This window comes from Orbicella faveolata, unplaced genomic scaffold (assembly GCF_042242905.1).
Source record: "Orbicella faveolata isolate gen_17 unplaced genomic scaffold, um_ofav_v1 contig_1, whole genome shotgun sequence".
Lineage (NCBI taxonomy): Eukaryota > Metazoa > Cnidaria > Anthozoa > Scleractinia > Merulinidae > Orbicella > Orbicella faveolata.
The window spans coordinates 26,001,735-26,024,776 of record NW_028301536.1 but is presented as its reverse complement, the minus strand read 5'-3'; the positions used below and the strand labels follow the sequence as shown (position 1 = coordinate 26,024,776).

The 23,042-nt window shown below is 38.6% G+C and overlaps 1 protein-coding gene and 1 long non-coding RNA gene across 2 annotated transcripts; one reads left to right on the top strand and one right to left on the bottom strand.

The window, feature by feature from the left end:
- Window positions 1-57: 57 nt before the first annotated feature.
- On the bottom strand, window positions 58-5,091 carry LOC110043740 (uncharacterized). Its single transcript, XR_002296021.2, has 2 exons — window positions 4,802-5,091; window positions 58-377 (listed from the first exon to the last, which is right to left on the bottom strand). It is a non-coding gene; the product is annotated as an uncharacterized LOC110043740 (long non-coding RNA).
- A 3,161-nt stretch (window positions 5,092-8,252) lies between these two features.
- Window positions 8,253-22,949, top strand: LOC110043624 (calcium/calmodulin-dependent protein kinase type II alpha chain-like). The gene is made up of 3 exons (XM_020749100.2): window positions 8,253-9,024; window positions 15,697-15,819; window positions 19,980-22,949. The coding sequence occupies exons 1-3, from the start codon at window positions 8,335-8,337 to the stop codon at window positions 20,607-20,609; spliced, it is 1,443 nt and encodes a 480-aa protein (XP_020604759.2). The 5' UTR covers window positions 8,253-8,334; the 3' UTR covers window positions 20,610-22,949.
- Window positions 22,950-23,042: the final 93 nt, after the last annotated feature.

The following is a 23,042-nucleotide window of genomic DNA, read 5'->3' as shown; positions in this document are numbered from 1 at the left end:
AAGCTACCCGGATTTGTAATTGAAGGAGCTACGCAGTATGCATTGTGTAAGCTGCACTGAAGTGTCAATTTTTTTACTATTTACTAAAGCCTAACTAAAACAAGTACATATCAAAATGTCACGAATGGTTCGTAAAGTTACCCAGATATTTACAAATGTAGAAGTACCCAGCCTCTATCGGTTAGAGTGGGACGCGTCGTTCATGTCCAGTGAAGAGTCATTGTAAAAAAAATTTATAGTGTCGACTACTTGTAAATGCTGCTGTTTCTTGAACTGCTCGTCGTGGATACTTCATTCAGATATAAAATACAATTGTCTAGTGCTAATCCTGAGTCCTCAGTCTTTAGCTTCAGGTACAGGTTAAAACTTCTCTCAAACTGAAAAACGAGCAAACAGATATGTTAATAAATAACTGGACACCATGTCCCAAAACTGCAAAGTCCTTATTTATATTATCATCATAATGATAAATAAATCTCATATTCTTTTGTTAGTCTAGCTCTAGTCAAATCTTTAGTAAGTTAAGCCTTTTCTAAATACAATTAGTCACACCGTAAGTACCAAATTTGGTACTTACTAAACTATCCTGCCCGTAGTACCAAACTTAAACTAATTGTATTGTGCTTAATGTGCTTTTGACCGGGTATATTTGTGATTATTGTAAATGTAATGTGGTTATTGTGGGAGGCGCGATGGCCATCCGGTGGCCATATGGTTAGTGCGCCCGACTCCGGCCGAGCGGTCCAAGTTCGAGCCCTGGCGGGGAACATTGTGTTGCCTTCTTGGGCAAGACACTTACTCTCACAGTGCCTCTCTCCACCCAGGTGTATAAATGAGTACCGGCGAACATAATGCTGGAGCTAACCCTGCGATGGACTAGCATCTCGACGTAGTCTGTTCAGTTTAGGTTATAGACCATAAAGTTTACATTGCTGGAAACTTGCTGCCAAGAGTAAATGAGGGAGTAACAGTAGATCTATGTGTTTTAAATGAAGGAAACATAGTAGGAAAATCCGTGATGCGCAGATAGTGTGCGCAGTAACAGAAGGAAGTACCATCAAAAGCTGCTATGGAGGACTCGGTTTGGGTCGTTTGCCAATTTGTCTGTTTGTTTGTTTTGTTTGTTTGACTGTTTGTCTTTGCAAGCCCATGCTGGCGAAACTTAGAACTAAACAGCAGAACGCCTTGAAACAAGACCCGCAATAAGTGCTCGTGGATCGCGGAGAAGGGGTAGGCATTGGACGTTGTAACCTCAACCCGGCCTAGCCCCAACATCAAAAGATCAAGCCTGAAACTCTAGCTGATTAGAATCATCAAGTTGGATAACATAAAACAGACTGAGGAAAAACGTCGGCACCTCTAAACGACTAACCGAGTTTTGAAGTATCTGTCTGCAAGAACCTGGATAATTGAATAACGAGTTGCTATATTAATATGATGTGAAAGAATTTTATACATTTGTTTAGTCAATCAATTCCACAAAAATTTTAATTTGGACTTATTCCCAATCTATTCACGCTGATATTATTTTTCATGACAGTCAGGTTAATTCCTGTAAAAATAAAATTTCATCCAGCCATTAGAAGAATACAACCTAGCCAATTTGATGGCCTGTAGTGTTTGTATGCATTGACTAAAAGCAACTGCGAGAAAAAAATAACCGCGCGAAATCCTGGTGGCGAGGAGCGCGCGCTACTCGCCCCCAGGATTTCGCGCGGCCATTTTTTTCTCGCAGTTTTATTTCGCGTCACGCACGACGGACTAAGCGAAAGAGGGACTGCTTGTAGTCCAGAACATCGAGGGCCTTGGGACCTGTCTCGGCGAGTATCCGGTGTTTTACAATTCGTCATTCCTTCTTTTTTCAATGATGGCATTTTAGTACTCATTGGGGTCGTGTGTGTAAATTTGCTGTTCTTTCAAAAAACCACATTAGCCAATCGCTGTGGACTGTCACAAAGAATCGAGCAAAGTTCGCTCATCAAAGAGGCTTACTACTACAGTTTGGACTCTCAACGAGGAACATTTGAACAATTACAAAACAGCAGGAAATCACGAACTCTCTGACAGCAAACTTCAAAAGCGTAACGAAGGTCAAACTGAGCGGAGACCGACAGTCTTGTTGGTGGTCGAATTCTGGGATTGATCCAAAACTATAAAATCCTACTAATCCATGTTAAGTCACATATAACTCAACACCAAACTCCAGCCGCAGTTGATATTAGATGTTTGTTCGCAACTTGAATATTTAGTTCGAGAAGTACTTAAGAAATCGATTAACAAGATTAACAGATACTTACTAACGACTAACGGTTGGTTTTTCCAGCGAATTTCGTTAAAATTACACAGCCATGGAGCCGTCTCTGTACTGCTTGGCTCTGCGTTCGGAATTTTGCCGTATCATGCGTTCTTCCTCGGGAGTAAAGCGCCGATCAGGACGACCAATTGAGTCGCTACTCGGCGAACGACATATGCAGAATACTAGCGATAAAATCCAGATTAAGACTAGAGCAGCGAAAAGAATGGCCGATACCACTATAGCTGTCGTTTTGTCTACTGCCATCTTACTGTTGCTTTCTCTTCTCTTACCAGACACCAGCCAAATGAATGCATCGGAACACGAGTGAAAAGACTGCTAGTTTATGCATTTTGTATGAGTTTGCGATCTCGTTGAATTTCAGTGTTGTTCAAACCACTGAGGCTTGAAGTTGACAATACCGCTAATTAACATAATTGTATTGACATGTAAACATTTTTTGAAGGCGAACAAATGAAAGAATTTGTCTTTCCTGCATTGTCCAAGATATTATATCAGGTAATCTTTATATCGCACTCCAAGAGTTTAGTACAGATAATTACACTTTCAATGATCGAGGAGCTTAAAAATGCCAAATGATAAACAACTCTCGACTCTGGAGCTCTTCCGTTTCACACATGACTGTCTTGCGTAGTCAAGACACCAAAGGTTCTGGAGTGGACAATGAAGGTTAGGGAGGTCGTCAGACGCTGTCACTCTCGAGTCTACTAGCCTCTTACAGGCGTTCAGTTAGTTAGGGCGAAGCGCGAAAAAACGGCAAGCAAAAAAGAGAGAGAGAGAGGCCTTCCCGCACCACACTTCTCCCCTATTTTTCGTGCGCCATTTTTCGCGCTGCGCCTCAACTAACTGAACGCCTGGAAGAGGTTAGGGTTTACAGGAAACATTCTCAGCGGTTAAACGCGAAAATCCATCACCAGACCAAGCCTTCGACTTCCACCGGTAAACGTCATTATTGGTGGTGAAAGAATTTCCTCACACGATTTATCCGTGTTTCCATCTACAGTACTTTGGCTTTGTGTTCAAAAGTTTGACTTGCATTCATAGTTGCGTGCTTCTGTAAATTAACACCGTCTGCTGGGACCTGCCAGTTTTTCGCCACAGTTTTGTCCTGCGACATTTTTCTTCAGATTTTTCACGTTTTCATGTAATTAGGATCATGTTTGATGGAAAGAAGAGAATGCCTGCAGTTTGAACTGACTTGTACTCCCCCTTCATGCACCTTATTTCTTCAAGTTATCCTTGGCGTAATAAAGAGCCCATGACTCAGGAGAACGGACTCCTGGTGTATTTCAATGAGTTCTATAAACTATTGTTATTAGAGTTCTTTTTTTCAACTTCAGCTCTATGTGCTTACCACAAGAGAGCATGAAATAAGGTATATCACTCTTCATTACTCTTTAGTTATTACTCTTTATTACTCTTTAGTTCTTATCACTTTAGTTCTTCAGTTCGAAGTAGAATGAATTTCGATTGAGTCTATTTACGTCAGAGGTAAATTACAAATTAAATAAAATATAAATAAATATTTGAAAATTCAGGTTGCATATCGATATTTAATTATGGAGACAATATTTGCGATGACAAAATTTTAAAATGTTTTTTTTTTTTAACATAACACCGAGTTTCCAGAAATTTTTGACCTCGACGTGGTTGGACGAGGCGCATTGTCTCTTTTTGAACTGATCCATTGCGCGCCATAGGCGTTAAACAGTTCGATGTCGTGACTGTCACCTAACAATGAACCAATATTTAGTCAATTTGGCGAAATCAAGTCGAGCGAATCGCACTGCAATCCTTAACGTCCCACGTAACGACATAAGAAGTCAGAGCGTGACTTGAGACTACTTGACAGTTTTTAAGTAGACGTGAAACTAGACGCGCATGATCAGAGGAGACAAGGAATAATTCACTTTCGATGACCCTCCGCGTCTTTTTCGCTTTCCGCGTCACTGTCCATTTCTATTCACAATCTTTCCACGCCTCGATTAACTTGTTAATTTTAATTATGAATTCGTAGCTTGCTTTTAAGTCAAAACCAGGAGATGAAAACAATTAGCTGATATCATCTTGTACGTTTAGAGACATCGAAAGCTACGAAAAATCTGGCAGAAACTACAGTTGTTTTCCTGGAGGAAATTCGCGACTATCGTAGTGGGAGAAGATGCATAAGGCACAGCGAGAGCTTTAACACATAATGTGTTAACCATGCCAATTTAACTCCCCTTCAGCTGTTTCAGTAGTTCGAAGTTTTAGAATAAAGGTTAGAGAGGAGCACGTATGCGAGAATCAGAAAATAAAATAACGATATTATGACATGGAACGAAAAACTTCAAACCAGTCACTACGTCCAAAGTCAAATAGAATGTCAACATTTGTTAGTCTTGTCATCTATCGCAAATAAACTACTCAACCAGGATGCAATTTAGTTCAGTTCCCACGGTACTTTATGGAAAACGCACTTAATTAAACTCCCATTTAAAAACCCACCTCACTAAATAACAACACTGATCTCAAGATCTTCTCATATGTCTAATCGAGGCTCCCCTCTTCGACATGTTGGGTTTCTTTTTCGATGTCTTTGCACGGCGTCCTGAAGTAACACATACTTCCGATCCAGCCAATTACAAACAGTCCAAACCCGACACTGCAGACGGCGATAGCGGCGGTTGAATCGACCATTGTCGTGGACTGGTGTGTCGCTTGCAGTTGATGCAAAAGTTAACTCTTCAAAGCTACACCTTTCGGCCACGTTTGTTTGGTAAACTGTGGAATGTTATGCAAGATTCAATCAACCGTATCGGATCAGAGTCGAGATTATTCGGGTCAGATGAGGTCGAGAGCCAATATAGGTGGCGTACGGCGTGAGTTTTTGAACGTAATTTACTGATCTAATTCAGAATTCAGAATTCTACTGGTACACTAATGCAAATGCTGTAATCTGATTGGCTGAGCCATCGAACACTATCAACCATTAGTGTGCAGTGGCTGGAGGTCGTCTAGGAAATTGCGAGGTTTGTTTCGTTTTTCCGAAGTTTTGGAGGAAAATTTTGATGCAAATGGATAATTACATTCCTAAGAAGTGTAAACGAAGGACATTTACGGTTTCTTGACTTTTAAAAAAGTTGAAATTATTGAAAAAACTGATGCGCGCGCGCACACAACTTCAATTTTAAATGACAGTTTTCGGCCTCATCAACTATCACCTCATAGAAATCTCGAGCTTATAATCTAATTGTTAATTATTGCTATAAAGAAAACGGAGAAAGAGAAAAACCAGTATATTGAATTGGCAAAGAAATGTGCGTTCGCTTCCGAATCGAGCGGTACGGGTTCGAGTCCTACCCGGGGACACTGTGTTGACGGTTGTGTTCTTGGACAAGAAGACACTTTTCTCTCACAGTGCCTCATTCCACCCAGGTGTACAAATGGGTACCGGCTAGAGATTACCGGCGAATTTAATGCTGGGGGTAACTCTACAATGGACTAGCATCCCATCCACGGGGGAGTAGAAATACTCCAAGCCACTTCATGCTACCGAAATCGGAGATAAGCACCAGCCTGATGAGCCACTTAGTTCATATACAGACTTAAGGTGGTATGGTACCCTCAATATGGACCAAAAAGTTCTTTTAAATATGGTGAAGAAAGAGCAATTGTGTTCTATTGCACTCAAGAAGAGAAATTAAATTTCTAGAGTTTTACTCAAAATGGTTGCTATGGAAACCAGCCACAGCCTTTGGAAGAGTGTTTAATAGTATTGACGCCAACACTTCCTGCTCTTTTACAAAACAAGAATTGACTGTCAAATAAACATATCATGTAAGTTTCTGTTTTGTTCTGTGATATGAACCTAAGTTTTGACAGTTAACTCTTATTTTCAGTGCTTTTTACAGCTTTATTTGGAAATAACCTTATTTTTTACCACACCCAGTGGACAAATCATCTCATGTCACGTGACAGACCTTAAAATGTTACGATTTTTTGGTTTATATCATCACGACACTATTGGTCTTTGATGAGCCCAAGTTTGAGAAATTCTACTTAAAAACCTTGCAAAGTAGAAATGTTGGCGCGAAGTCAGTCGGTACAAAAGTAAACTTTTGAGAAAAATGCACTTTAAGTTTCTTACACGAAGTATTAAGCATTTAACGAGCCACAAATAGTGGGGGGGGGGTGCAGATTGGATCTCGGGGGAGGGGGTGCAATGGTTGTTTTATTTTGTAAAAAGTTACCGCAGTTGTGGGAAATATTCCTTGTCATAAGGGAAATGAATGAGCCTGTGATGGCAATTCGAGGCAAAGCTTTTCACAAATAATTATACCAATCGAGTTGTGCATGTCTTAAAAGTTTTTTCTAAATAGTTTCGTTCATATAAGTTAAAAATAATCTATATTTTTGGTCACGTTCTTATAGTAAACAGTCGTTGCTATGGCCGTTGCCACGTGAAAAAACTTATACCACTGTGTACTTTCCTTAAATTTCACACTCATCTGGAAGGAAATTCGGCAAGATCGTTTCAAAATGTTTTTGACAAGTCCTCAAGGGTCTTAAGTCTTGTATTTCCAAGAAATTGAATTTTTCATGAACATCGCCATATTTTAGGGTACCATACCCCCTTAACCTAACGGACCACGCCCAAATTATTGTGACATGGGAAGGTAGGATCTGGGTACGAGTCAGGTACAGGTGATCGCATTATATTAGGTGTACTTAACCCCAGTCCTTTCTTTCCTCCCTTAAAGGTAGTTGCATAAATACTGAAATTGTCAGTTACTATCTGAAAAACCTAAAACTGGAAAACTTTCAATCGTTTTACGAGACTAGTCGTCTACTACGGCGTTTATTTTTGGAAGAAGTCCACTATTAGGTACTGCAAATATTCAGATGAACCAAAATTGCATTTTGGCGCGTTTCTTGTTTAATTAATACCTCATATATTTAGGTGTTTAAAAGTTGAAGCCGTTTTCTCGGGGATGGGGAAAATGAATAGTGCAAATACATTTTATAGGAAACATAGTTTTTAATCTTCCGAGGCATCTTTTAGCATGGCGGGGATAGACAAACAGCAAATTCATTTCAATATAAAAGAGTGTTTTTCAATTTAATTTACAAAATTCATCAAATTGGTCAACTGGTACATTATTAATACTGAATGCAGACTGAATGTCAGGAAGTCATATTTTGACACTTTCATCGAAGGATTTATGAATTGTGCTGTGTGTTGATTATATATTTCCATTATATAGACGGGTCAGAAAAGACAAAACCCATATAAGGAAAAGATATTGCGAGCAAGTATAGGGCGAGAGCTAAATATAGACTCGCGTTTATTTTGAGGGAAATTTCCTTCCTGTATTACAGTGTTTCCTATGTGAAGACCCAACACGACGTGTAAATTACTCTAGACTTGTGAAATAAAGATAATATGGTTTGTTGGACGAGACGCCACAACCAAACGTTTATGTTGGATCAGAGTTAATTTTAAAAATTGCAACGTAAGTCCACCCAGCAGAAGGGAAGGAATTAATTTTTGGACAAGGATAATTTCTAAAAATGAAGTTTTACATAAAAGAGAACTGTTTTAGTCCACCAAAATCATAACTATGGGTGACAATCACCACATTTCTGATATTAGGGCAGTATTACTGCGAAAATTACAAAGAGCACGATAATTTTCTTTCTTGGAGTCCATCATGACATAGAGGACGGTGAGGACTCATTTGAGTGAGTGAGTGCTCGTGGCTGAAGGTAAAATAGCCTCCGTATGGTTAGGTTTTAAACGCAACATTTGGGAACCGAAAGCTCTTCTTTTTTTCACCTCAAACAGTTATTGGCCGCAGTGTTGAGGATAACGGGAAATATTTCATTATTTTTTTTCTCGGTGATTAGCGACTTTCGCTTTGTGAACAGAGCGGAAGTAATTTAGACAGTTCATATCCGGGAAGGTGCACGCTGCACCCAGGCCCTTCTCTTGAGTTCCAATCTATTTGGAATCGAAAGATCACTAGATCACGGTGAAAATGGCGGCTTCGGCGAGACCTTTTCACGATATGTATGATATCAAAGAGGAACTTGGAAGAGGTGCCTTTAGTATAGTTCGAAAATGTGTTCTAAAGGAAGGAAAAGTGGAATTTGCTGTGAAAATTCTCGACACGCGTAAGATGACCTCGCGCGACATCCAGAAGGTTGAGCGAGAAGCTCGAATTTGCCGAGGTCTAAAACACCCGAATATCGTCCGTCTTCACTCTAGCATCTTAGAAGAAGGTTTTTATTATTTAGTATTTGATCTCGTCACTGGAGGAGAACTTTTTGAGGAGATCGTAGCTCGGGAGTATTACAGCGAGGCGGACGCTTCGCACTGTATACAGCAAGTGTTGCAGAGCGTTCAACATTGTCACGATAACAATATTGTGCACAGAGACCTCAAACCTGAAAATCTGCTTCTTTCCAGCAAAGAAAAATCAGCTATATGCAAGCTAGCCGACTTTGGACTGGCGATCGAAGTGGATAACGATAAATTGGGCTGGTTTGGTTTCGCTGGGACGCCGGGTTATTTGTCTCCAGAGGTCTTGAAGAAGGAACCGTACAACAAAGCTGTAGATTTGTGGGCCTGTGGAGTTATTCTTTATATTCTTCTGGTCGGTTATCCTCCGTTTTGGGACGAAGATCAGCAGAAACTATACAGCCAGATCAAAGCTGGGGCGTACGACGTAAGTAAATAAACACTAGATGTTTTGGTTTATTTTTTTCATTTCACTTGCAAAAATTGATGTCCGTGGTTCGAACAAGTTACCAGTTCTTTGTTTATTTTCAGAGAACGAATGATCGTAAACACTGTATCTCAAAGCCTAGCCAAAAAATTAATTCAGACCGTTCTTTATTTGACCATTGGTTTAGCGCCTATATGAAGAACTGGGCTTTCGTTTATTTAGGACTTAAATCGGTCTCCGATTTCTTTCATAATTGTCCATGTTTTTTCTTTACTTTCTGAGCGATTCGTGATTGACATTTGTTTCTGTTTGCCAGAGCAGGACTTTTCTTCGTTTATCATTTTCGCTAATGATCCTTTACTCACCATGGAGTCTTAACCTACAGCACTCGGTTAACATGAATATCAAAGGGACAAATTGTTTTGTGGGATTCTCCTATCTGGTGGTTTCTTGCCGTAATTGAGGAGCTATTATTCTTTGTGTCTGAACACCTGCCATCGATATCAGAGTAAGAATAAAAATTACAAGCGAAGGAACATATGTTTGCTAGGTAACTGAAACCCTTTAGTTTTCAATTTTGCTATTGAAATTAAGAACGCTGAAATGCTTCCGAAATTAATTTCGAATGCCTCCCTGAGTAAAATGTTAGCTCTTGAAAAAGAAATGGCCAACCGCTATCAAATTTCAAATTTCAAATATTTAGGCCGATAATGTGAGAATTTCGGATAAGCACAAAAAGCGAACATTTGATGACAATATAACTGATCTGTTTGTCTCATGCTCTCTTTAATCTTTTGTTTTTCTTTGTTCCACGCTGAACAAAGATTTCAAGTGTGAGTTTAAACTTGTTTCAGTTCCAAATCTGTAATGTGACATATGTAAAAACCTGTACACTGCTCGACCAATGATGTGAGGGCATCAGAAGGATATTTATGAGCAATAGATCGTTTTCACGTGATGTCATCAAATTCCAAAATCCAAAACTAAAGAGCCACGAAAATTTTTATCCTCATAAGGCATAAGGGGATCTAAACTTAAATCTGTTTAGAACTTTTAAGCTCAATAGTGTGCTTGGTTTAGAAACCAGTGCCGTTTGAAGTTCAGAGTTATGTCAGTGCGTGACATACCACTCCGATCGCGTTTGTGGAGAAATATACACTTATCTAATGATTTTTAGCCTTTTTAGGAGTTAAAGTGCTAGGAAAAGTGCTTGTGTAAATGTTTGTTGGTTCAGTTCAGATAATCAGTCACCTAGATAGCCAAAGTAAGTTCCAGATGTTTGCACTATTTTCCGGCCGCCATGTTGGTGGAGCAAAGAGCTCCACCAACATAGCGACTCCATACTGGGCTCTGTAAATTTGCGCAAAACATTTCAACGAATATCTGAAGTTTGGGAAAACGCAGAGACCCAAAAATTGGAGAAGTTTCTCCTTTATCTGTCTCCTATAATATCAAAATTTCTTGACTTTATCCACTGAATAGTTTTCGATTTATTTTTTCATTGCGTGACAGTGAAAACCATCTATACATCATAATTGTAGCTCCAACCTTATTATTCATAATTAGACACCATTGAACTTTGAGTTTGCGTTGAAAAAGGTAGCAAGAACTGTAGATTTCTTGGAAACCCATTTCCTCCAACTTAATTGCTGGCATCTAAATTCGTAGTTAAACATTTTGGTTATGTATCAAGATATTTTTTTCTATTTTAGTCAGAAAGAAAAAGAAACCCTCCACTTGGAAACTCTGTTTCATTGTTACTTACACAAAGGAGCAACAAGGACAGGATGGAGAGCTCTTGAGTGTTCTTGTACATGTTCACAACATATTTTTTACTTGTCCTTTATTTTCTTTTCTTTTTACAGTTTGTGCAGAGTTGCTTAAATTATTTTGCCACAAAATGAACTCTTTTTAAAACATTTTCCTGCTCAGCCAAAATAAGAATGACATGTCAGTGTTGTAATTAAAATCAGATGCAGGTTGAAGATGGTACATGTTGGTGTGTTACCATTGTTATGCCACCATTCATTTTGGCTCAATAAATTTCAAAATCATTCAATAATAAACCAATATTCTCTTGAAACCAAACCTTAAGAACTGCTTGTACTATTTGAATGTGACTCATTATCTCCTAGCAAATATTAGGTCTTAGCAATTAGTCTTATTGAGTAGAAATTATTGTATAGAAAAGCCCCTTCATTACTGATCCAGATAGAAATTGTAATTTTAAGCAATGTTAGTTTCCTTTAATTTTAAAGAAAGTGATAATTTGTTGCAAAATTTTGAATAATTTCTTTGAACTGACACAGTCACTAAATTTCCCAATCCGCATTTTCTCCAGGAAACTCTTCAATAGTAGGAGATCTATAAAAAAATAACTGCCCAAAGAAAAAAATTGCTGAATGAGAGGTTTTATACACTCAACTGTAGATACACCAATTAATTTTTATTATTACAGAAGAAAATACAAATGGAAGTAGACAAAAAGAATATTAAAGCAGTAATGAACTAGAGCAAAAGGAACTCAGATTTAGATTAAACTGCTCACCTTCAAGACCATTCATTCAAAATGTTTTCTCTTGAAATATAGTAATGTTCTTTCTGGTGAATTTGTCTGCCAGTTGCCTGAGAAGTTCAGGCTGTCATGATAATAGTATAGACATTAGAATGATACTGATCGAATTACATAACTGAAAAAAATATAAGTCCAGGCCAGACAAGGTATACTGTTACAGAGTATCAGTATACCTCAATTGACTGCCTCAAGTTGGCATATACTTTTACATGAAGACTTCAAGAGAAAACCCTTCAAAAGTATATATTTTCTTAGACCTTAATCCTTGGGAAATGAAATGGCATTTTCCCTTGTGCTTCTATAAAGTTCAATTTCATAATTATCTCAGTTGTCAAAGGGACATGATCAATATTAGAAAGAATTCATTACACATTGCCCTTATATAGTGTGTCCAATTTATCCTAACAGATGGCTTCTTTTCGTTTTTTTATAAAATATTTAAAAACTGTGGGTATTGCCAACATACTGACAGTGGCTGTGAGTTTTAATTAGACAATGCTTGCTTGCAAAAAAAAAAGCAGTTTGAAATTATTTTTGGCCTTTATCATGAATGTCAAAAAAGTTTGTCAGATAGGCAAAGAGTTTTCTACCCCAGTGGTACTTGAATGAGATTGATATTGAGATGGCCATATTAATGAGGTAGCTATAAGATGCATTTCCACATCACATTTTATAAAGGACTATTTTAATAGGTAGAAAAAATAAAAAATAAAAAATCATTAAGAGGCAACAAATTTGTTTTCAGGTTACTAGCTAGATTTAAGGAGGGTGTTTTCCACTGGATTAGCTTCCAACATTTACTGTAATTTTACCTTGGTAACTCAAATCCTTGATAACTCGAAAGCAAACCTCTTGCAACCTCAAAAGGATTTCTCTATCTTTTCAGATTATTGCCTTAACTTGTAGAACTGAAAAGTTGATTCTTTTAGTACTTCTGTATAAGGCAGGGGCTTCATTAACCCTTTGATGCCTGTGCCAGCCATGACAAGCATTGGCCCTTGTTCCACTTCTGACGTCATCACCTCTGACCAAAATTATACTTTTCTTTTCAAGAAGAAAATATCTTTCCAGTGATACCCAGATTGAGGTGATGGGGTCAATTGAGCCTGAAATACGCACACAAATGTTTAAAAATAAGAGTGAAAAACTCAGAGCAAAATTTCCCTCCATGACATGTGCATGGCTACTCCATGGTAAGAATTCCCCATCTTGATGATGCTTTCTTGGGAATTCTTGAAGTGAAAGCAAGCCCAAGCAACAAAAAGATAAGATAAGGAGAAAAAGAAAAGGCAAAACAAAAATTGAATTTAAAAAAAATCCCTAAAGATGTAGGTCACTTTCTTGTCCAAAAACTCAAAATTTTGATTTATGCACATGCCTGAGCAAAAATGTCATGAAGCAAAATGCTAGTGGAAAGAAAGGGTTGCTGTCTTGTTGCCAATACCTTTTAGAATAGAAATTTTGATGATGCTAGTGGAAAGAAAGGTGTGCTGTCTTGTTGCCAATGGCTTTTTAAGAAGATTGGAGCCAATTTAGCTCATGTCCAGGCTAAAAACATCCAAAATGACCAAAAGTGGTTTTTTTTGCGAAAAGTTCTAGGTGTCAATGGGTTAAGGGCCCAGCACAGGGCAAATTGACCGGCTGTGAAGATGATTTTGCTCACCTGGTTTGACCATCTAGAGTAAAACTTTTGTTATAAAGAAGTGCAGTTCAAATTGTTTTGCCCGCCTGTGAAAACTAGTCGCCGTCCTGCTAAAACCTTAATGAAACCCCAGTTAAATGATTAGGTGTGAATAGTTTTCCCTCAATCACTTGTCAGCTGACTTGCTTTTGGAATGTGGAACCAATTTTCTTTTACTTACAAAGTTTTGTGGACCATATTTTCTCACAAAAAATTATACTTTAAAGACACAATTTTGGGACTGTGTTTTTTGTAATTTTAAATTACATCAACTGAGCAGTGGATGGCAAAGGGTTTTTGCGTGACACATGATCATCCCAAAATTAGCAGCGTGACACGTGATTGAGACCAAATTAGTTGTGTGATGCTTGACAGGACATCATAACATGATGTGTGATTGCTATTTTACAAGTACGTGATGCGTGATTTACCAATTAGATTTCCGTGATAAGTGAATGTTCTTTGAACTACAGTTGAACCTCCAGTTGCGACCAACTCTCGTAAGCGACCACCTCTCCTCAGCGACCAGATCAAAAGTTTCCAAGTCAAATCACTATAGGGAGCCTCTCGTAAGCAACTACTGAGGCTTGACATCGCTTATGGTAGGTCTGACTGTAGAAGGATACCATTCATTCAAAGTAAATAGTAAATATAGTCTTAAAAAAAGACCAATAAATTGCAGACATGACACCAATTTCTGGTCTTTTTCGTCCTTTTCTTGACCTCTGCTGTCTTTGATCTTTGTGGATCTTCATGGTTCTATAGGTCCAAACAATCCTGACATAACAGGATTAAGTCAATTGAAAATAGTTAAACTTTGCACAAGGACTATGAGCTTCAGTGATATTTTTGTCCATAAATTTTTGTTGACCAATCATTTTTGGCAGTGCATCGGGCCACATCCGAATCTGGCTATCATTTGAAACAATGTTGTCCCAAATGGCTGAAATGATAAGAGACGTTAGAGTTTGGTGTCATCTTATGCCACTCAAGAAGACAGTTGTGTAAGCAGTGAGGGACTACACAAGGAAAAAGTTTATGTACCACTTAACAAAGGTCGTCATAAAGACCTAACCAAATTCAAAAGCTATGTTATGTCATTCACAGAGGAAAAAAACGTTGTCGCACAGTAGAGGATTTGCAGGGGTAAAGCTTTGACACAAATATTGCCTGTATATCAAAGCATGGCACAGGTGGCGTAGGGGTGTTCTCAATTTGTATACAAGATCTCTGCCAAGTTACCCTGGCTGGAGATAGGCGAGAGTGGTCTGGAGAGGGAAAGATCCAACCCTGCTAGGCTCGCTTCGCTTGCTCTATTTTGTTTTTTTTTTTCGCACTCCTCAGGAGCCTGTTCACAAACGGTGTCCACTCTCCCTGATTATCCAGGAGCCTCCTGGATACACAGTACAGAGTGAATCCCCTGGTCTCCCGTACTAGTCACCACTTCTATTTTGGCCAACAATAATATTGTCATCAGTTCAGGAGAAAATGTTTGGAATATTTGCCAATGCATTTCTGTGGTTGAATCGGCAGAGTTCTCCTTCTAACACCACTTCTAGGGTTGAGAAAGTAAAATTGGCAACGTACTTACAGTACTCTTTTATGTGACACGTGATTGGTGAAAAAATTCTCTGTGATGCATGATTTAATAGAAAAATTCCCCTTTGCCACTCTCTGAGTAGTTTTCTGTGACTATTGTGAAGTGGGATGGATTCACTATGCAAAATTTGCATGCTGTTTTTGCTACATGACTGTTAGTATGTTCCTCATCATGGAATAATTTATATCATCATTATGGTATCTCCGGAATAACCCTGAAATCTTGAACTTCCAATTACCTCAAACTTCAGACCAAATCCCATAAATGTGGGTCAGTATATCACTAATTTTACCCTCAATATCTTGACGCTCAAGTATCTGTAAAACCCTGATAACTCAAACTGTTATAAAATCTCTGCCCCAAAATATTATTTTCTCTGAGGTATATACCCCAGATATCTCTAACTGACACCAACAAGAGGAGAACATCTGGATTTTAATTAAGACACTTCAAAACTACTAGCCACAGTGCAATAAAATGGTTATTACTACTCGGTCTCACCCTTGGATACTGTACATTGTGACAAAATATTTTCCTCACTTCATGCTCTTTTGGCTGGCACATTAATGCTCATTCAGTGATTATGTTTTAAAAGTTAATCTCAGGATTTTTTAACCTTTCTGGCCCATTGAAAGAAGGTTAAATACATGATAAATACCGGCAATTAATGTAAAATCAGCTTCTCAAAATAACAGAGCTTGCACAATTAACTGTTTTTAAAAAATGTATTTTATTGATTGCAATTTTTTTGTCAGTGTTCTCTATACTGGTACAGTAATTTTAACCCAGTTTATATTTGTATGTTTTTCTTTGTAGTTTCCGTCACCAGAATGGGACAGTGTGACAGAGGAGGCAAAAGACCTAATCAAGAAAATGCTCACTGTAGACCAAAATAAAAGGATTAATGTTTCAGATGCTCTCAAACATTCGTGGATTTTGGTATGTTATTATTGTGTTGTCTGAATACAGTTCAAGTTTTGCTTGAGACCAATCTCAACTCTGACCAGTTTATAAGTTATGGTCACCATTTTGAAACCCATTTAAAATGTCACTCAGATTCTGTAATATTAAAAACTCTTTGTAAGGAACCGCTCCCAAATATGACTGTGACCATCTTTGGGAATTACCAAGTGGTCTTTTCCTTTGCTTTTAATCTCTGGAAAGTGACCCCTCAAGAATTCAGCTTCATATTGCCCTACAATGTTCATTTGATAAACACCGTGAATAATTTAAAATTTTAAGATTGTTTGCAGGGGTTTCATTAATGTATTCAGCTAAAGGGCAACTAGCTTTTACAGGCAGGAAAAACTATTTGAAGAGAACTTCTAATATAAGAAACACTTTTCTCTAGATGGTCTAACTGGGTAGGCAAAATCCTCCTCAAAACAGGTCAATTTTCTCAGTGCCTGGCCCTTAATGAAACCCCTGTCAGTTTGTGACTAGAGAAAGAGTGTACAGTACATTTGTAACACTGAGACTGAGGTAGATAGCTTTATGGTCAAGTAACATGAGCCTCTATTGTTTCAGCATGTAGTCACTTACTTACTGTACAAAAGATGGAGAAGTAAAGCTAATAACCTGTTGGTGTTTTGGCGTAAATTAGGAAGTCCGCCCCCTTTCTTTTGAGTCCTCCCTCTCTAATACCCCCCCGAAACAGTCTTAAAATTACAAGCCCCCCCCCCCCCCAAGGGGGAGTCATCAGATGATGTTTCATTGTGGAGTTCAGTACGGTGTTAAGATTGGTTTAGCAAGTTAGAGACATGGAATTATAAAATAACTGAGATACTATGCGTGCTCTCATTGGTCAATAGGTGTGTTTAGATGAGAGTACGTAAACACGATTGTGACATTTTAGATTCAAGCATATTTTTGAGAATTACTGTATAAAAGCAATAGAACACTTTTTCCATGTGTTCATAACCTCATCTAAACACTTGGGGGCTGGGAGAATTCTGGAAAGTTATACAAACCTGAGACATACCGGTAGTTGAGGGTTTGCATAACTGTCTCGAATTCTCCCAACCCTCCTTGTCTTTAGATGATGCTATGTAAACACAGAAAAAGTGCTCTATTGCTTAACTCTGTAATGTTGTTCTGTCAGCATGGAACATTTTGTCGTGAATTTGAATCATGTCTTTTAGTAGTTTACCAAATTTCTGTCTTCAAAGGTGGTCTTTTGTCATTATAAAGAGTTATTTTTGACATGTTATCATGGTCATGACGGAACTGATTACGTCTGATTGAATGATGTTGAGTTACTTATGGACAGATTATTAATTTTTTGAGGGAGGGAGTGTGCAATTTTCTGGGGCTAGGATTTTGTTTTCTCAACTTAGGTTGTGCATGATTTTTTGGGGTGAGCAAAAGCTTTTGCCAAAATGTTTTAACATCAAAAAGCAGGATCTGGAAAGTAGAAAGCACTTGCTTGATGTTTTTCGATGGCTCCCCTTGCACGATTTTTTATTCAGCAGTTTTTGCTGTGTAGGAATTTTGGAAATTGCCCAGCACCCCCCCCCCCCCACCCCGCTATGTTTTCAACACACTATTCAAAGCATACCAGTCCTACTTCTTTAGCACTTGTGAATGGAAAGGTGTGCAATAAGAGGCTTTCCAAGAGGAAAGAGTTCAAAGATAGAGATACAATATTAAAGTGGCGGTTGGTTGTTAGGACTCTTATCTTTCTTTTTGAAATAACTTTAAGCTTATGAAAAAAAACTTATTTTTCGAATCAAGATGGTTGGCGATCAATATGTGCTGTCTAGACGGCTACAACCCAATCAGTTAGCTACTCCAGCAAGACGATTCTTTTGAAAACAACGGACTGTGTAGGAGTTTGATCAGAACAAAAACACAAACAGCAAGCTCACTCGTTAAAGGAGGAAGCAGCTTATAACAATATAAGCTGATTAGATCAGTGAACGCAGAAACCCATTGATAAGCTCATGAGTTTAAGCTTATGGTGAAAGACATGAAACTTTTGCAAATCTTTAGACTCGGACCACTCTCAAAAAATAAAAGTGCTAAAAGTAAAACTACTAAAAGTCCCTATTCAGAGTTGAAGTACTGTAAATGCTGCATTGTATAAGCTTTGTAAACTTACTCTTTAGAATTTTGTCTACTGTACCTGTGTGGTATTAAGTTCAGCTTCACTTGTCGACTGGCCTGTGCGTTTTTCCTTTCCACCGTCTTCTCCCCTGGGCACTTATCCAGCTCTTCTCTAAACATGGCCGACACCGAACGTACTCGTTAATCATAGGATTACGCCTTCTCTGTTTGAATTTAATTTCTTATTGGCACTGTTTTTAGTGGACCTCCATAGTGAACCGCCCATAGAGTAAGGAGCATTTGCCTCACTCCTTGCAAAGAATGCGCGTTTTGAATGAGATTGGCTCATAAGGCCGCTGATTGGATAATGTTTCTGATTTGCATCGTCCAATCAGAGTTTGATTTGGCATGCGTTTTCGATTGGATGGAGAAGTTTACGTTTGGAATGTTTTTTTTTCAACTAACGTCCGGCTAAGAATTACTCTATTCGTGGTCGTTGATTGAATGAGTGCTTCCTGCGTTTTTTTCTTTTCTTTTTTTTTTTTCAGTTGGTGCTTTTCTTTTCATCTGTTTGTTTTCGTCTTAATTGAATAAAATAAAGCTTGGTCTTGTAAGACATCAGGTTGTTAAAGGTGACATCTTTAAGTTAAACACCGCGCATTTAATGTCTGAGTTTACTTAAAATCATTCGAATTTCGGAAGAACTCGAAGAGAGTTTGGTAAATCACCGATCAAAAGCGCGTGGTTTACAGTGCAATGATAGTTGATGCACCGATAAACTCATAAAAATGCGTGGTGTCTTACCTCGTTGAAATGACTACGGTTGTCGAAAGGTCTCCCGGACCAAGACTGAAACCGACTGCTATCATGAATGTCAAGGGTTACTGCATATCAACCTGTCAGCCCGTGTGTTGAAAATGAGTTTTGTGCGTGGTTTGTTTACATGTTATGACCTGATTGTTATCATGAGTGTGCAGGTGATACATCATACTGCATTTACCGCAAGTGCTATTTTTCGACCTTTGAAGATCAAAATAACTTGTACAGCGCAAACGAACGCCTTACAAAGATGGACGGTGTTTGGCGTTGATAACGCGTTTTATTTTATTTTATGTCATTTTTTCCTTCAGAATTCGAATTTTGGTTTCGTTAACTTGTTTACGAGAATGTCTTGATAGTAAGTCTTAAAACCTTTTTGAGTTTCTCAATGAAAGCAAGCCAATAGCGGTGGTGCTATTTTTATCTCTTGTATTTTTTTTCCGCATCAAGAGAAACCTCCTTTTTCGTTGTGTCCACTATATTAAGCAGTAAAAGCTCAGCCGTATAAACTAGTTATATTATATCGGTTATGGGACAGAACTCTCTGAAAATAACGAAAAGGACAACAATCATTGAGTAAGGGGTAGTTCAAGACAAGATAAAGTGTCACGGTGATATTGCGGCCGTCGAGTTTGAAACATTTTCGCATTCTAATTGCGCTGTATTTAATTCTACCTATATATTTGCATATTGCTTGGAACCTGATATTTTGAAATCCACTGGTTTTATGGTTTTACTAATAGGAGGAGCCAAGTGCATCGTCCAAAAGTCTTTCTCGATTAAGACATCTTTTTTTCGTTTTTGTTTTTCCTTTTTTCGAGGCCACTCACGCCATAAAATGGATTCTGCATCGACGAAAAACGATAGTTTTTCTGGTTTGTGGTTCTTTTTCAAGTTTCTTGTTAATTGCGACAAGTGCATCGTGGTCAAGAGATTGACTAAGTGTCTTGTATTGTTTGAGCACCTGCCGGGGAAAGCAAACTAGTTCTATAAAGAACTTATTGCTTTCTTTACTTATTTTCGGTCGGGCCGGCGACAAAATCATTCCGGTTAATCGGCGCGTTTATTCGCGTTGCAGACAGGAACTTGACCATCTAATCAGGTTTAGTTTTATTTCAATAGCCCTTAAAACTACTCCTTAATTGCATTTTGATGTAGTTAACTTGAGACTGCAGTTGAACTCACTATTCAAACGATCAGATTGTTAAAATTACTCTCTCCATTTTCGTTCTTAGAATCGCGAGCGAATCGCATCAAAAGTTCATCGCCAAACCACACTTGATGGTCTGAGAAAGTTCAACGCGCGACGAAAACTCAAGGGCGCCATTTTGACGACGTTGTTAGCGACGCACAATTTTAGTGGCTCGAGAAAGAAAAAGGGTTCGGATGAAGATGTGATGGCGACGCACCCTGAAGAAACAGAAGCGGCCACCCAGCCCGCAAGCGCGCAACCGCAGTGGAGGGCACAGAAAGAACAAGAAATAATCCGTTTAACACAGCAACTGATTACCAGTATAACTACGCAAGACTTCGACACTTACAGCAAGCTGGTCGACCCGCACGTGACGGCGTTTGAGCCAGAAGCAAACGGAAATCTCGTGGAAGGCGTGGAGTTTCACAAGTTTTACTTCGATAATGTGCTTCGTCAACGGAACGCGCCCACGAACACCACGATTCTGTCGCCGCACGTGCACATTCTGAGCGCGGAAGCCGCGTGCATCTCTTACGTGCGCTTGACGCAGCGTATTGGTAGCAGTGGAGAGCCTATAACGGACCAATCAGAGGAGACAAGAGTGTGGCAGTTAAAGAATGGCCATTGGGTATGTGTACACCTACACAGGTCTTCTAAATCAAAAGGACATTAGTTTTAGAACTGTAATGTTTTACATGTTTTACAGTTTTACTGTTTGGAAAGGTGATTTGTTAGGAACATATTTGGAATTATATTGTGGTATCAAGTCCACTTAGGCATGGGTGTCTGAGAACTGGAAAATTTGCCTTGGGAGTTCGGACAGTTTAAATTGTAAAACTAGAAATTAAATGTTGCGACGTTTGGTCGGTTAGAAGAGGCAGGCAATCGAGAGAAGCGTTGTTCACTGAACTAGGAAAATATTTGTTATTTTTTCTCTTTATGTAAACCATCCATCATTGCTTAAGGATAAGATTCAATCAGTGGCTTGTATTCCGTGACAGAGCACTAGTTAAGCCTGGTAGGCAAAGAATTATTGTTTTTTGCGTGGTTTAATTTAATCAGCCTCTCTTTAAATTGCTGTCCAGGTTACACTGTAGTTTCGTTTTATCCGGAATGCTTGTTGTTTGGTTTAGCTGAATTTTGAATCAATATGGTGTTATTTATTATACTTCTAATTATAGAGCGTTTTTCAATTGAGTGTCGTAAAACCAAAACCAAAGTAGTCACTTTAGCCAATCACAAAGGACATAGACAATCCAATGAACCAATCAAAGCTCGAAGTAATTACATGTAGCTAACAGTAAGGGAGGGAAAACCTATGTTAGTGAGTCACAATTGGTTTTGGTTTGACTTCTGATTGGATGAAAAAGTAGCGCGAGTTTTTTTGAGCCAGTCGTGTGGCGCAGTTGATGCAAAACCAATCATTTTTCGACCCTCAAATGAAAGCCGCTGTAGCAATCAACTTTAGCAGATTGTACGGTTTGCATCATTATATAGCATGTGAGATTTCAGCGCTGTTTTGCAAGGGAGAGCCATGCTTAGAATCGAGAAATGTTATTTGAAGTAAATCTATGAAATAGCCATCTGATAATATTCGTGAAGTTAGGCTTTTCCATTTTTTGGGGAATCGTGGAAGAGTAGGTAACTGCCAAAACAAGCCTTATTATATTTCAAATTATAGGAAATTTAATGTTAATAATTGCAAGAAAATATTAATATTATTGTTTATATTCACTGGCTCTGTTAACCTTTTCATTTCCAAGACGGATCGGCTTTTAAATACTCTTAACAATACCAGTACATTGATAAGTAAACAGGTAATGAGAATACATTAGAAGATATTGTCTTGATGTACTGCCAAATTCTCAGAGCTGAATTTAAAAATTGTATGTAACTTTAATAAGAGATCAAAATTACTATTTCAATCTTGGGGCTAAGGTGGTTGACGAGAAACTGAATTGAATTTCTAAACGGCGAAGAGCTGGCTTTAGCAATTTATCGCATTTTAGATTTGTTTGTGTGTAGATACCATTAGTCACGTTTTAGTACACGTTGCCACGTTGTTCTGACAGGGTAGAACAAGCACTTATTTGTGACCAAGTTCAAAAAGCACCTGTTGTATTTTCATCAGTTTTCCTTCGAGGGCATTTAGCCAATCATCCTCGGGGACCCGGGGGAAGCTGGTCGAGAGGACGTGATATTTTCGGGCGAATCCCGCTCTTGATGTAAACTTTCGCCCAAAAATATTGCGTCGTCCCGACTAGCTGCCCCTGGGTCTCCGAGGATGTTAGCCTATCAGAGGTGACAGTGAGAGCTGTCAAATTTTGGAAGATTTTGACATATTTATTTGAATGCTGTTATCCGGATAATACAAAAACACCAGTTTACTACTGAAAAACAGACGATGGCTTGTGATGTTACAATATTTGCCGTCACTCCTTGCTCGGCACTAGATGTCCTGAAGAGCGAGATCTGTCCTGTTACGACAGCGTGGCTACTAGGTCAGTTAGATGGTGCACTATTCACGGGTAACCCAGGCTTTCACGTTAATAGCAATTAAACCCTTTGACTCCCAGGAGTAACCAACGTATTAGTTTTCCTCACAATTTACAATTTTAATACACTGTCAAGCAGTCTGGCGATGATAATGGTAATGGGGATAGTGTCTTGATATTACACCAGATTCTCAGAAATAGCCAACAAAGCGTTGTATGGTCATCAGTTATAGGAGGATTAGTTTTCAGATCTTGTGAGTGAAAGGGGTAAAGAGATTACCATTGCAGATAGAATGCTCTCCGTTTCAAAGCAAATAGCCAAAGCACACAGTTTGACTTTGTTGTGATTTGTATCTTACTGGCTGCACTACTGTTAGGAGTATTCCATATACAGCTTAGTCGCATTGTTGCGTGAAAGCTTGGTATGTCTGTTACCATTCCTGCCTTTGTTATCGCTAAGGTGGCTCATGTCAGTGTAGGACATTATGGTCATAGCAATTAAAATTACACCAGTCAAATTGACGCGTCTTTTCCTTCCTTGTGTCTTGTGGTGTAAATGTTTACTTGTTTTACGTGTACTATTTTTGCTTCGTGAAGAGAAATCCGCCACC

What these genes read in the sequence shown, in the direction of transcription:
- LOC110043624 (XM_020749100.2), top strand. Translation starts at nt 8,335, where the DNA reads ATGGCGGCTTCGGCGAGACCTTTTCACGATATGTATGATATCAAAGAG. An exon ending in TCAAAGCTGGGGCGTACGAC is followed by an intron (nt 9,025 to 15,696) that starts GTAAGTAAATAA and finishes TTTTCTTTGTAG; the next exon opens with TTTCCGTCACCAGAATGGGA. An exon ending in TCAAACATTCGTGGATTTTG is followed by an intron (nt 15,820 to 19,979) that starts GTATGTTATTAT and finishes TTTCGTTCTTAG; the next exon opens with AATCGCGAGCGAATCGCATC.